This window comes from Talaromyces atroroseus, assembly GCF_001907595.1.
Source record: "Talaromyces atroroseus strain IBT 11181 chromosome Unknown scaffold_7, whole genome shotgun sequence".
Taxonomy (NCBI): Eukaryota; Fungi; Ascomycota; class Eurotiomycetes; order Eurotiales; family Trichocomaceae; genus Talaromyces; species Talaromyces atroroseus.
In genome coordinates this window covers 1,097,640-1,110,043 of record NW_017971439.1, presented here as the reverse complement: position 1 = coordinate 1,110,043, position 12,404 = coordinate 1,097,640, and the positions used below count along the sequence as shown (strand labels likewise).

Below are 12,404 nucleotides of genomic sequence, written 5' to 3'. Positions count from 1 at the left end.
TACCTTGGTGTAGCCTTAGATCTGTATAGCCCCACAGAACAACCTATCAAAGAAGTACAAAGTGAGGAGTGGGAAAAGAAAAGAAAGACAAATTCGTTTAGGCAGTAGGTCAGATGGCAGAGATTGAAGATAAGGGGACAAGAAATAAAGCCGCTACGAAGTCTTCCTGTTAGTGAATTTTGATGTATTTGTTTATATGTACGTATATGCAAGCAACCGCCCATGGTCCAGACAAGTTTTGGCCTTGTGTCACCAAATCAATTGACCCGAACATGATTTTGCGTTTCTTTTTTTTTCTTTCTCCCTGTACGGCAGATGAGCCAATAATAATATGTCCGGTCAATCCGGATGTGCATATATGCGGTCTTTCGTCCTTTCTTTCCCCGGCGCCCCGGATGTATGAGTAGTACATCCATGGGAGGTTAGTCGAGAATAGTACATACACAAACCATAGAGATGGAGCATGGATAATGAATCCTGATATCCCAGTTCTTTTTTGGTAACTCTTCAGGTTTTTCCTCTTTATCGCTTTTACTTTTGTTCGAGGTGTTGAGGGCCCCCTTGCCCGGGAATGCATTGTCTCTGGCTGGCTCGGTGCTTACATGCATGGTAACCGGTGGGAAAGCTGAATGCATGTTCCAGATGATAGTGAGATGAAAAAAAGTTTGAGTATTTGGTATCATGTCTAATCGGTCGATTGAAGATAGTCAGATGGTAAGAATTTTGGGGTCATGCCATCATCATTAATTAGGGCTATGGGCAGGAGACCACCAAGCCCTAGCCCTAACTTTCATATAATATATTTCTCTGGTCAACACTATTGCTGATTTCTATCTGCTACTAGATGCTCACGCTCCTAACCACAAGCAATTTCGGGGCAAGGTCATCTAAAACACCAAGGGGAACACAGCATGACCGACTGTGAAGAAAGAAAGCGAACAGGTGTGACCATTCGGATGCTCAGGAACACCATAACAGACCAGTCGATTGTCGACATTCATTGACAATAGCACATCCTTATCTGTACTGTGTAGCTCTCTGTGGCACCCTCAAGGACCTTCCAGACTGCGATGCTACGCGTGTTCGATCTGTATACCGAATCGGATAGCCTAGATATATCTTCCACGAACATAACAGCTTGATACTATTGGATTGCTCGGGTTTGCAGGATCTCACGATGAAATCACTACTACGTACATATGTAATACTGAGATGGTGCCCTATTTAGGAAAGCTTTCATATCAGTTGCTGGTAGGCTCTTCACAAGTCGATCCGGTTTCATAGGTATAGACACAGGGAGGTATCCTTGTGCTTCTTTCTCCTCTTGCCTCTTAAGGGAGTAGGGTGTATGAAAAAAAGATGAAGAAAAGGCCCCAAAAAGGTAGAATTACACAGCATATTCAATATCATTCCGTTCTTTGTCTGATTAACCAGGGAAAACATAGCCACTTCGTTAGTTACTTGCCAGCGCTGTTGCTGCCTGGGGCTCTAAGGCTCTAAGGCACAAAAACCATGTCGCCGATCGTCTCGTCACACAACGACGACGACAACGACAACAACACACAAACTTCGTTTCTTCTCCCAACGAACCAAGGCCGCCTCCATTTCTAGCAGCCATCATACGAAGCGGACACAAATATGTTCCGTCTGAAGGACTGCAGGACGTACCGTCGAACACCGCACGCACGCACAGTCTTGGACGACGACAAGAGCAGGGATGCAGCACCACCAAAAAGTGGGACTTTTGCTGCACGTAAAACACAATAATACATTCGTGACATGGCTGCCCGCCACAGCCGACTACAAAGTGCCAGCAGAAAGAAAGGGGGGAAAAAAGGAAGAAGAATTAGAAGAAGAGAGAAAAAAAAAAGCAATCTTCACGTTGAAGCCTGATGAAGGAGGCTGCCCCACCCCCGTCCACCAGATATTGGGCGACAAAACTCGACAACTTGCAAGAATTGTCAGTCCTGTTAACTTAGTGTTTCAGTCAAACGAGTTTGACTCGTGGCTCTCCCGACAAGGGCGGCGCTATACAACAAATAGAAGATTGACAGGAGCTGCTAGCAAAGTAGATCAACGTGGCAAATGGCTCTTTTGGCTCTGCTTCTCATTTGCTGCCTATGCAAAGGCCAGACAACCAGCCTCTCTGGCATGTGCCCTGTCGACAGTCGTGGACGAATCAGGATGCTGTTTCAGAATCTCCGTCAATGCTCATTGGGCTCTTGGCTTCGAGTATGGCTGTGTACTGTCGTGACAACGCATCCAATAGCAGTGAAACGGGCATGTCTGGCCAGCCCTGCCTGACTCTGGCTGTGTCATTTCTCCACGTTTATCTTAGAGGATCCCGCACTAATACACTAAAACTATATACCCGGAGAGGCTATAAGCATTGATGCCAATGTCCGAAATATGGGACATGCGAATCATATACATTGCACATAGGGATATTCCTCACTGCATCCGGCCAAAGCAGCTAGGTGTGTACCTGACAGAGGAATCGATACTAACGGCATGCAGAAGAAAAAAGAAGAAAAGAAAAAAAAGTCGCTCAACTGAGGAGCAGGGGTGTTCTCCCCTACACCATGATCTTGCCTACCACACACATACGCACACGATCTTCCCACCGCCTCTGCGAATGAGATCATGCTTCATGTCTCGGTGCTCGTGGTCCCGTATGAACTCAGTCTCTTGTGAACTGGATTGCCAATTTCTTTTTTTTTTTTTTTACCCTCCCCCGGTGTGTTTTCTCCCCTCGTGTGGCGTGCATTATCCTCACCGACTTTACCCAAAGCATGTCATTCCTCATTCCTTCTATTTTCTTTTCAATTAATGCGAGGCCGATCTGCATCTAGCCTCACTTGCTTGTACGAAAAAAAAAACAAACTGACTGACTGCATCTTCCGGTCTTATGTACATTTATATATCGAGGGGGAATGGTGGTCTGTACTATCTACCCTGCCGAAAGTATATAACATTCAAGATCCCTCTCTCAAGTCAGGTTGCACCTTATACAATTACTTCCTCTATTGACATTTATCACCTTGATCACCTTTTTTTAGACTTTCTTGCTTGTTTGTTTAGATTTGTCTACCCTCCTTCATCTATATAGAGCTGTTACTATACATCCCTACCAACGAAGGTCCTGATCAATATCAGACCATATTTTTCATACAAAACCGCTTCAGCCAAGTGAAAAAGGTTGAACTTCTTCGGCATTCCATCGACCTCGTCATGAATGGTTACAAAACACGATCTCCACACGAGCATTCTAATCATCATTCAAGCGAACCCACTTCAATGACAACCTGCTACGAGAATACGGCAAATTCCGAGATTCCATACAACCATTCATCGGGATCTTACAATGTGCTCCAACCTTTCAATTCTTATCCACCCTCTTATTTCGAGCCCCAGGCTTCCATGACCCTTCAGCCACCAGAAATGAATCCAATTCCTCCTCTACGCCATGACCAGCAGCATCATTTCAACCAGTACTCTCTCCGGCACCCGGGATACATGGGTCCATCTGGGTATCCTCCTCCCGAAGCACCACGCTTCACCACGTCGACGAACGGCGGCGGATTCACAGAAAGCGAGGTGGAAAGCCAGGACTCAATAAATGAGACTACCATGCTCTCTGAGCCTATCAGTCCGCCATTAGATGGCTTCCCGCATGTCGAGGAGTTTAACAAACTAATGGAAAGGTACCTAGTAATCCGTCCTGTCCGTCCCTCTGGCTTTCTGTTGTGTTAGTATGTCTCGGGCTCATGGTTTAGCTATGTCAATGATCTTTCGGTAAAAAAACAGGATAAGGCGTTGATTAATGCCCGAAGAGCTCGGAATATTCGAAAGGTTCTGACGGATCCGAAGGATACTGCTGTTGGGTCGGCTCAATTTAGGTGAATCCCCTTTTCTTCCAAATGATGAATATGTTCAATGTGCTGAGCTGGACTAGATTCTGGGTGAAAAAGATGTTTAAGCTCGAGCCGGCAGATAGTCGTCTTCCCATGGTAAGCAGTACTTTGTTCAGAGTCGAATATCTACAAGTTTTAAGACTGACTTCCCTCAGGCCAGAAAGTGGATATGTCATGAGGGCAAACCAGTTGCAATTCGAGAGAAATTATTCAAGATATTGACGCGAGCACATCAACAGTGCCAACACGGAGGTCGTGATAAGACGTCGAGTCAAGTACGCCAAATATATTCATGGTAAGACCAGTCAATGGAATACACCGCGTTTGTTGCTACGATGTATATTCGTTTCATCGTTACTCTTACACGAAACATTTCTGACTATGAGCTTGTTCATTTCAAGGGTACCAAAGGAGCTCATTTCTCGCTTCGTCAAGATATGCCCGACATGTCAGGTACGTCGTGGAGGAGCACACCTCTCACCTCCAGATTCAAGACGAAACTCGCCCCCCATGGAACTCAGCAGAGCCCAGCAACAGCAACAGCAACAATCTCCATTAGCATACATGAGAGTACAACCAACAAGTCCAATATCTATTTATGATGAATACCGCCGCAACTCCTCTTCATCATATGTCTATTCCGATAGAAGCCGGGAATCAGCAACATGGGCGTATCCATCTCCTGGCTCACGCAACGGTGAAATGACATATAATGCTGCTTCTGCTTCTCACCCTCATGCTCAACCGCACCATCATCATCATCAGCACCATCAGCACCAGCATCGCCAGCATCATGCGGATAGTGGTGGCAGCAGCAGCAGCAATGGAAGACACCTTTCCTCTTCATCCACGTCTTCCAGTCACACCATGAAACGCTCCAACATGCACGTCGATGCAAGCTTGCCTCCTTCTCCAGCTTCGGAGCAGAGTTCTCCATCTCAGACTCTGTCGCAGTCACAGTATGGTTACATGCCCGGAGCTCATGCAAATAGTCGATATCGATCTGGATATTGAGCGCCGGATTTATCCCTTCTTTCCTCCTGTGTTCTGTTCTATTCTGTTTGTGTCCCTGATATGTACGTGTCTAATTATAGGTGAATATGTTTTGCTGATTGAAAGAGAGAAAGATTGTATGGACTAGGAAGACTGTGTTAGTATTAGTACTACTATTCGTCAATATTTCGATAAAAGATTCAACAACTTCAAGCGAAAAGGGAAAAAAAAAAAAAAAAAAAAGAGTAGGGATGTTGGACCGATTTATTATTAGTTAGGGTCATTCGAGAACATTCGTTGGCTTGTTTGGTTATGTCGTTATTCAGTCGTTCATGCATCATCATTCGCTGGAAGAGAGAAATAGTCTGGACCAAATGTATGAATGCATACAATGTTCAAATATTCCGTGTCATCAAAGTATGTTCTTGCGTTGATAGTCTACACGCTTACAGATGCATTCAATCTTCTATCCTAATTTATTAATTCAAGATTAACTGCTTCTGTCATACCGAGATATGTCTTGTTTTTGTATATCTCATAATTTCAAATCTTCGATTTTCATAACTAAATTACATATAGGTGAGCCGGACAATAAGGATAATTCATACGCATACATGAGGAAAGCAAGAATGGGCAATGACTTTCATAAAAGGTGGCTAAGTCATTCCCATTACACCGTTGCTAACTTTTGTTGTTTCGTTTCAGGTTAGTAGCTTGATAGGTGACAGACCATAGATTATTCAGTCACCAAGGATAAGGTTGTTTTCTCTCTCTTTCTTTTTCTCCTTCTCGCTTAGGCGTTTCTGGGGGACTTGAGTTCGTAATGTGCACCCAGCTAGCTAGATAGCTAATCAGAAGATGGACAATCTTCATGATACTTGCTCCGTAGTATCATAGTAGTACATCGGAGTACATCCCTATGGATAAGAAAGCGGGAAATCATGAACATGCCTAAACAGGAAGGGCAAACTTCTTTCCTTTCATAACTCTGTTACAAAGCAGATAGTTAGTCCGTGCATCCTTGGTCATTCCAAAAAGCAAGAGAAGAAAGAAAATAAAACTTACTTAGTGTAATAGATATAGAAGAAATCCGAATAGAGGACAGTCTGGATAATACCGGCCAGAACCGGGATGGCGTGGAAGAAGCCTTCGAAAAAGTATCTATAAATCCAGTTGGGAATATAGAGCGCTCGATAAAGACCTAGTGCAAAGAGGTAGTGTGTGGTGATGGTATCTGCCTCGCCGGTACGTTGTAGCATGAATAACTGAGGTAAGATTGCGACGGATTCCAGCCAGATGGAGAATGTCCAAAGGATCTGTTTTTTTTCCCCTCCCAGTTAATAATTATGCGAAGTGTACTGTGTAAAGGTGCAAGTTTACCTCGGAGATGGTGTATTGCTGAGGGAACAGTATTGCTAAAAGGGCACTGAAGCCAAGAAGGTATTCCACCTTGAATGTATCCGTATTTGGGTCGTGCGTGGGTTTGTACTCCGTAAGCATGAGATAGAGGGTATAAGTTGACGAGCCAATGAAGAGGATCTTGAAAACGGTGTTATACAGGGAGTCTGTGAAGGTCCAAAAGAGGTCTGCATGGTGGAATCAACATTAGTTTCCATACTCAGAAGCTCACACTCAATGGGACAAACCTAGGTAACGTGTTACAAACACGATCAGATATAACGCTTGTGATTTGAAGGAGAGTCCAGAACAGCTCTAAAAAAAGGGTAATCAGTAAATTCGAATCGTCGAAGCAGTGGCAGGTTATAGTCTTATTATACTGACGTTTGTTGACTTCATCTTCTGCAGAAGAATGAGTATGGATATCAGATGCGAAAAATCGGCTATTTCGATTTCCGTAAATCAGCGCTCCATGATCAATCAATTCTTCGACACTCTTCAGAGGATTCGTCTTTTACCTAGAAGTCTGAAGATATTCATTTTGGAAGGAATTGTTGCGAAAACGCGCGAGTGGACACGTTTCCGAGTTTGCGACGAGATGGGAGAAAGAAGACAGCTATTTTATAGCTTTGGGTTTGGGAAAGTCGCGTGCTGTTTGGCGCAGAGAGAGGTAAGCGGTCGTCCCTTTCATAGACACGGCAGACAGACAAGCAGGCGACGAGCAATTGTGGCCTCGAGAAAAGAATTGTCGAGAGTTGATGCATCTAAAGCGAGGCAGATCCGCCGATAAAGCGGCGAGCCACAGAGCGGGCCCCGTGACGCTGAACCAATACTATAGCTACAAACAACACTACAACAACCAAAAAAAATAATAATAAAACACATAACACCAGAGTCAACTAGAAAATATACAATTGGACTATTTCTCTCCTGCTCAAATAGAAAGAACCAAACCCGGGTATTCTAATATAATACATCATTGGCATAAAATGTACATAAATGTCATCTTAAAAAGCATTACTTCCTTCCAGCCTGTCTTCTTCGGTCATCCGTTGAAGATGCACTTCTGCAAGCTCGCTTCTCAGGGCATTCAAAGCACTTTCACGCTGCAGCCGATCCCAATCCCGCAATCCAAGTCTTTTCAGGTGCTGCTTTTCCAACATTTGTTCCCCCAGTTTCTCTTCGTCAGCCCTGAGACTCAAGAGCCTTTTTTCAATGGAAAAATCAAATGTCGATGGTAGGAGTCGTCCTCCACTGATGACTACTGGCAGCGTGGCTAGATAATTTGTTCTCGTGCTTCGCTGATGATTAATCGAAACACTGCTATTGTGTCGATAACTTGGCGCGCGATGTAAGTCATGAACCGGAGGACTGTATACGTATCTGTTTCGAGGCCCTGTGGGTGGACCACTGGGTGCAGGTGGCGGAGGGGCACGTCTCAGTGTCGAAGAGCTTGTCCATGTAGGGTCACGGCCGCTATATCCAGCGGATCCTCGGGGCCTTGTTGGTGCGGACAGCATGGATATGTTAGATGGGCGGTTCTGTGATGACGACGATGATGACGACGATGTTGCGCTAGGTCCCCCAGGAAGGGGTGAGTTTCGCGATGTGTTAGAGCCCGGGTCCTTCCATCCATCGTCCCTGTCTGCATTAAAAACGCCATCGCCGTGAGGTCTCGGTGATTTGCTAGAACTGGGACGGCCAGCATCTGTAGTTGTTCGACCGGAGACTACAGTCGATGTTTGATTCTCTACGGTACTTAACGATGCACTAGCAGGTTTTCCGGGTGCTGGAGATGATGGTGACACTGTAGTGGACAATAATGAAGGTCTCGTTGCATCGTCGTTCGTAACCCGCCGAAACGACGTATCCAAAGTAGGGGATCGACTACTTGGACCTAAAGATGGGACACGGAGCCGCTCCTGGCCAACAGGTGGTGAAGATCTTCGTGAAGTAGATCCCGAATTTAAAGACGAATTAGGACCTGAGGGTGCCCGTTTCACGGGTGAAAGTGTTCGCCTGTTCATAATGGAGTCATTCCTTGGAGAACGACCACCGCGATACGGGCTCCTGGATCGACCTGCTGGGCGGCCGTATGAGTCACGTTCTTTGAATGTTGATCGTGAAGGTGATGGACCATCTCTAGGCCTATCACGTGGTGGTGATGGTAGTCGTTCCCTTCTGGGTGACCTTGGAATATGTGAGTTTCGAAAGTTATCCCCAACGCCCCTAGAAGACTGGTAATCGAGAGGCGGTCTTCGAGCATATGGTGAACGAGACCGCCAGGATGATCGAATGGGGGATCTGGGACGTTCGCGCCGTGGTGATCTCGGCCTCAACGGTGATCGTTCGCGCTTAGGTTGACGATAGGCTGGACTTCGAGAACGATGAAGACCGGGGGGGGATCGGCTGCGATATCTCTCTGAGGGATAGCTGCCTCGAGGTACCCACGTATCAGCCCCCATTCGCGGAGACCTATTTCGAGGAGGAGGTGAGCGTGGCCGCCGTATACGACTTCGAGAGCGCGAGCGAGAATGTCTATTTGAGGGACGATAACTTTCGCCGCCCCGACGCTCTTCAAACCTCATATTGACGCGGTCTCTATACAATTCTTCATGAAACAGAGTCGAGCGATCGAGCGAGCTGAGCGTGGTCATTCAAAGGCGAAAACGTGATAGAGAAATGCTTGCTTGTTCAGAGAAAGAAGGAAGAATTGCAAGTCTTGACTTGCCGTCTTGGGCGGCCTCCACGCTACGCTAGTATCATTTCGGTTAGTTGCTGTGGGTATAGCCGGTCTCCACCAACCAAAGTCGCCTCTTACGAAGTACAATTTTTGTGTTGATATTGAATTGATCTTCTGGTTTACTACGACACGGTATGCAAAGGATAGATATATTGTTGGTGCATTATAATCTACTGATGCCAACGGCATATGCTATTAATCATACATAGCTCTCCACCCTCTCATATCCTGGGTCTAGAAGCATGGACTCGCTGGGTTGTTCAACGCTTCCCGCGCCTCTCCTCTTCCTTACGGATCCTTTTGCTTTCGCTAGCAATCATGTCACTGAGGTCTTCTTGAAAATTCCACTGTGAGAACTCCTGCCGCTTCTCTGCGTCGTATAAGCCTTTCAGGTGTTCTTTACTTATGCCATCACCGCTTTGTAACATATCAGGATCCATCGAGACTTCGACATCCTCTGGCTTCTTTCGCTTGCGATGCGACTCCTCGCTTCCGAGTACTGGCATACTGGCTTCCGGTGCTTTGAGGTCGTAGGTCCGATCACCGCCAAAGAATCCCTGAACTCTGGATGCCTGCTCGGGAATGACGCGATACGCAGCCCTCGGTTGAGTGTATTCTTCTGTTTCTGTACCTCGGTGATGTTTGCGCACATCAAATTCTCCACCAATACTCTCGGCCGCCCCAAATTCGGATGGAACTGTCGACACTAAGCCACTGGGAGTTTCCAACCCACTTTGCGCATGTACATTATCCATTGCCTCCTCCTCCTCCTCTTCTTCCTCTTCTTCCTCCTCCTCTTCCTCCTCGGATTCTTCTTCCATCGGTTGCAACTCGCCCCAGAGATCCTTCTCAACTGGTTCTCCATGTTGAGCAGTTTGCTGAGTCTGGAGTACTCCAAAAATATCGCCACCATATAAAGGCCTATTGTGCTCATCAACTGGAGGTTTTCCGTAGCCTCCCGGGTGAAATCCCCACATCGCACCAGGAGGAGGCGGGGCGTTTAACCCAGGGATTTTTAATGCTGGATATGAAGGAGGAGGACCAAATCTCTGTTGATTAATTAACCAAGGCGGGGGAGCTCCAGGAGGGATGTTAAGTGCTTCCTTCAACTCATCACTCAACTCTCCTGGACGTAAATGGCGAAGATTCGTCTCGTACTCTTTGCCCTCGTAATAAACCTCGCCATATCGTGTTAATTCCGGCTTGGTTTGGAATCTGAAAAATGCTTCATACAATTTCTGATAGTCGATATCCAGACGGCCCATTTTAGGCTGTACTCTTTCTCGTTGCTTCTGTTTCAATGTGGCTTGTTCCTGTTTTTCCAATGCAGCGTCGCGCATCTCAGATATCCCGGTTTCCTGTATAAACTTGGGGAGTGCAAAGGCAGGCTTCTCGATACCTCGTTTGGAAGACAAATATTCGCGCTTTAACGACCAATGGCTGGGGACGGGCACGACATTGCGGTGCGCTTTAATGTGAACAAGCAATCGCGGATCAGGAGCCGAGGTATCGGTCCATTCAACGAGATCAGGCTTTTGAACCAAGGCCTTGAGTTCGGCAACAGACAGCTTGGTCATTTCCTTTCGCTTCCGTTTGGACATTTTCGGCTCTTCCTCTTCTTCTTCATCTGGTATTTCGTCATCTTCGTCAAAGAAGACCTGGGGCTTTGAGGTTCCAAGCTGCAATTCTTCTGTCTCTCCGGTCTCAAATTTGTTTGCGATATCCTTGTACATCTCCCACAGACTCTCGTCAATTGGGGCGGCATCTTCGGGTTGTTGGTTTATACTTTTTATTTCGGGCTTTGGGAGATCATCGACTGTCTTATCAACTTCGCCAGGTTTCGCTCCTTGTTCAGGAGGAGCCGTTGATTCCTGCAGGGAGAACAGAAATAATCAGTCAGTTTCTACAAGTTCGCTTCACAGTCGCGATCAAATAGCACTTACGGCATCTTTTTTGGCTTTTCTCCGAGCTCTTTTGAGCTGGTTCTTGGTTGGCTTGTTCGCTGAAGGCATCGCGGGAAAAAAGATCCGCACGAATGAATCCCCGCAATTTTATATGGTATCCTGGAAAAAAAGCGACGTGAGTGCAGGTAGGAATCCAGCATATGCGATGGCGATAGTTAGAAATGAAATGAAGATGTGATGCCCTCTTGGCGGGCTAGTTTTCTTACGGTTAGCGTCTTGGCAGTGCCACTGTGCCCCGTTACGATCGTTTCATCCAGCTTCAACTTCCACTCCTTCAATTATCCCGAGACTTTGATATATTCCAAAGTTCCTTCGTGTTCTTTGTATTTTATAGTTCTATGCGCGGGGTCATTTAGTTTGCTCTCTTTCTTAACTCAACCCTTGGAGCCCCAGCAGCTATCAAATGAATGTTCTTCTGTCCTGTGGGGTCTTCATCATTCTTTATAGAGATTTGCAATGTAGATGGACTCTGGATTTAACATACAAGGGTACTTTGGATCGGCGAAGAAAACTGTGTACGAGTCGTGGTGAGGATGTTGGGCTATTCTATGCTAGTTAGTCATCATACTTTCAATCCAAATCCATCTAGCATCATCCATCATCATGCGTCGAAGACGTTCAAGGCGTAATAGGCGAGTCTTTGTGTGGTTCATTTGTTCGTTTTCCTGTGACAGATACTACTAGATATGCTACTGGATATTTTTGCAGAAGTTGTGGTTGTCCAGGTTCTGTCTCTTGGTGAAATGCAAAGCTCGTTCTAGCGGAGATCCCGATGAAGGCCAGGACGGTGTCAAATAAATAAAAATAAAAATAAAAATAAAAAATAATACCCCCTCCAAGATCGAAAGGGTGTATATATTCATGACTTCATCCGAAGCATTAGTTAAGTAATCTCGCCAGAAACAGGTATGTGATAGTGCTACCGTGGGGATTGCCTTGACACATGACGAACGTCAGGACCTGTAGTAAATCTCATTGCTTTACTTTGGGTTATTCCACCATTCCAGCCATCACGGATGTGTAGTCTTGTGTATCCAGCTTCCGTGGTCAGTGATCATGTTTAGTGGAACTCTTGAGCGGCCATCCCAAGGACCCAGGAGAGATGTTAACTTGACTGGAAAGGTGGGTTCAAGAGAGCTAACTATGTAGGTCTACTCGTCTACTATTTGACATGATATTTTTTACCTGGGTATGGACGAAAGACTGTTCGGAAATGGTTCCTTCAGCTTCCATGATAATAGCTAGTACCCCAGGTACACTGGATATATACCGCTGTCCGCGGGTGCTGGTTTCAAGGTGTGGCAATAGTGCGAGGTTACTTATCGAAAAGTGGCGAGAACGACGCCCTTCGTTGGGTCGGGAAACAGAAAGCACCTAATCCAAGTGATCTAA

At 46.0% G+C, this 12,404-nt stretch overlaps 4 protein-coding genes across 4 annotated transcripts, besides 1 other annotated feature; 2 read left to right on the top strand and 2 right to left on the bottom strand.

Moving 5' to 3' along the window:
• Nucleotides 1-3,231: 3,231 nt before the first annotated feature.
• UA08_05818 (hypothetical protein) lies at nucleotides 3,232-4,928 on the top strand (the record flags this gene model as incomplete). The annotated part of the gene is made up of 5 exons (XM_020268130.1): nucleotides 3,232-3,704; nucleotides 3,777-3,899; nucleotides 3,956-4,010; nucleotides 4,070-4,209; nucleotides 4,316-4,928. The coding sequence occupies 5 exons, from the start codon at nucleotides 3,232-3,234 to the stop codon at nucleotides 4,926-4,928; spliced, it is 1,404 nt and encodes a 467-aa protein (XP_020118939.1).
• Nucleotides 4,643-4,737: a repeat region (Identified by RepeatMasker using a combination of RepBase library and repeat library created with RepeatScout).
• A 930-nt stretch (nucleotides 4,929-5,858) lies between the features above and the next one.
• Nucleotides 5,859-6,845, bottom strand: UA08_05817 (ER lumen protein-retaining receptor 1; the record flags this gene model as incomplete). Its single annotated transcript, XM_020268129.1, has 5 exons — nucleotides 5,859-5,895; nucleotides 5,973-6,223; nucleotides 6,288-6,446; nucleotides 6,538-6,620; nucleotides 6,824-6,845. 5 exons carry the CDS (start codon nucleotides 6,843-6,845, stop codon nucleotides 5,859-5,861), a joined length of 552 nt encoding a protein of 183 aa, XP_020118940.1.
• Nucleotides 6,846-7,823: 978 nt separating this feature from the next.
• On the top strand, nucleotides 7,824-8,898 carry UA08_05816 (hypothetical protein; the record flags this gene model as incomplete). Its single annotated transcript, XM_020268127.1, has 3 exons — nucleotides 7,824-7,899; nucleotides 8,080-8,505; nucleotides 8,699-8,898. The coding sequence occupies 3 exons, from the start codon at nucleotides 7,824-7,826 to the stop codon at nucleotides 8,896-8,898; spliced, it is 702 nt and encodes a 233-aa protein (XP_020119282.1).
• Nucleotides 8,899-9,308: 410 nt separating this feature from the next.
• Nucleotides 9,309-11,060, bottom strand: UA08_05815 (hypothetical protein; the record flags this gene model as incomplete). The annotated part of the gene is made up of 2 exons (XM_020268126.1): nucleotides 9,309-10,919; nucleotides 10,992-11,060. The coding sequence occupies 2 exons, from the start codon at nucleotides 11,058-11,060 to the stop codon at nucleotides 9,309-9,311; spliced, it is 1,680 nt and encodes a 559-aa protein (XP_020119281.1).
• Nucleotides 11,061-12,404: the final 1,344 nt, after the last annotated feature.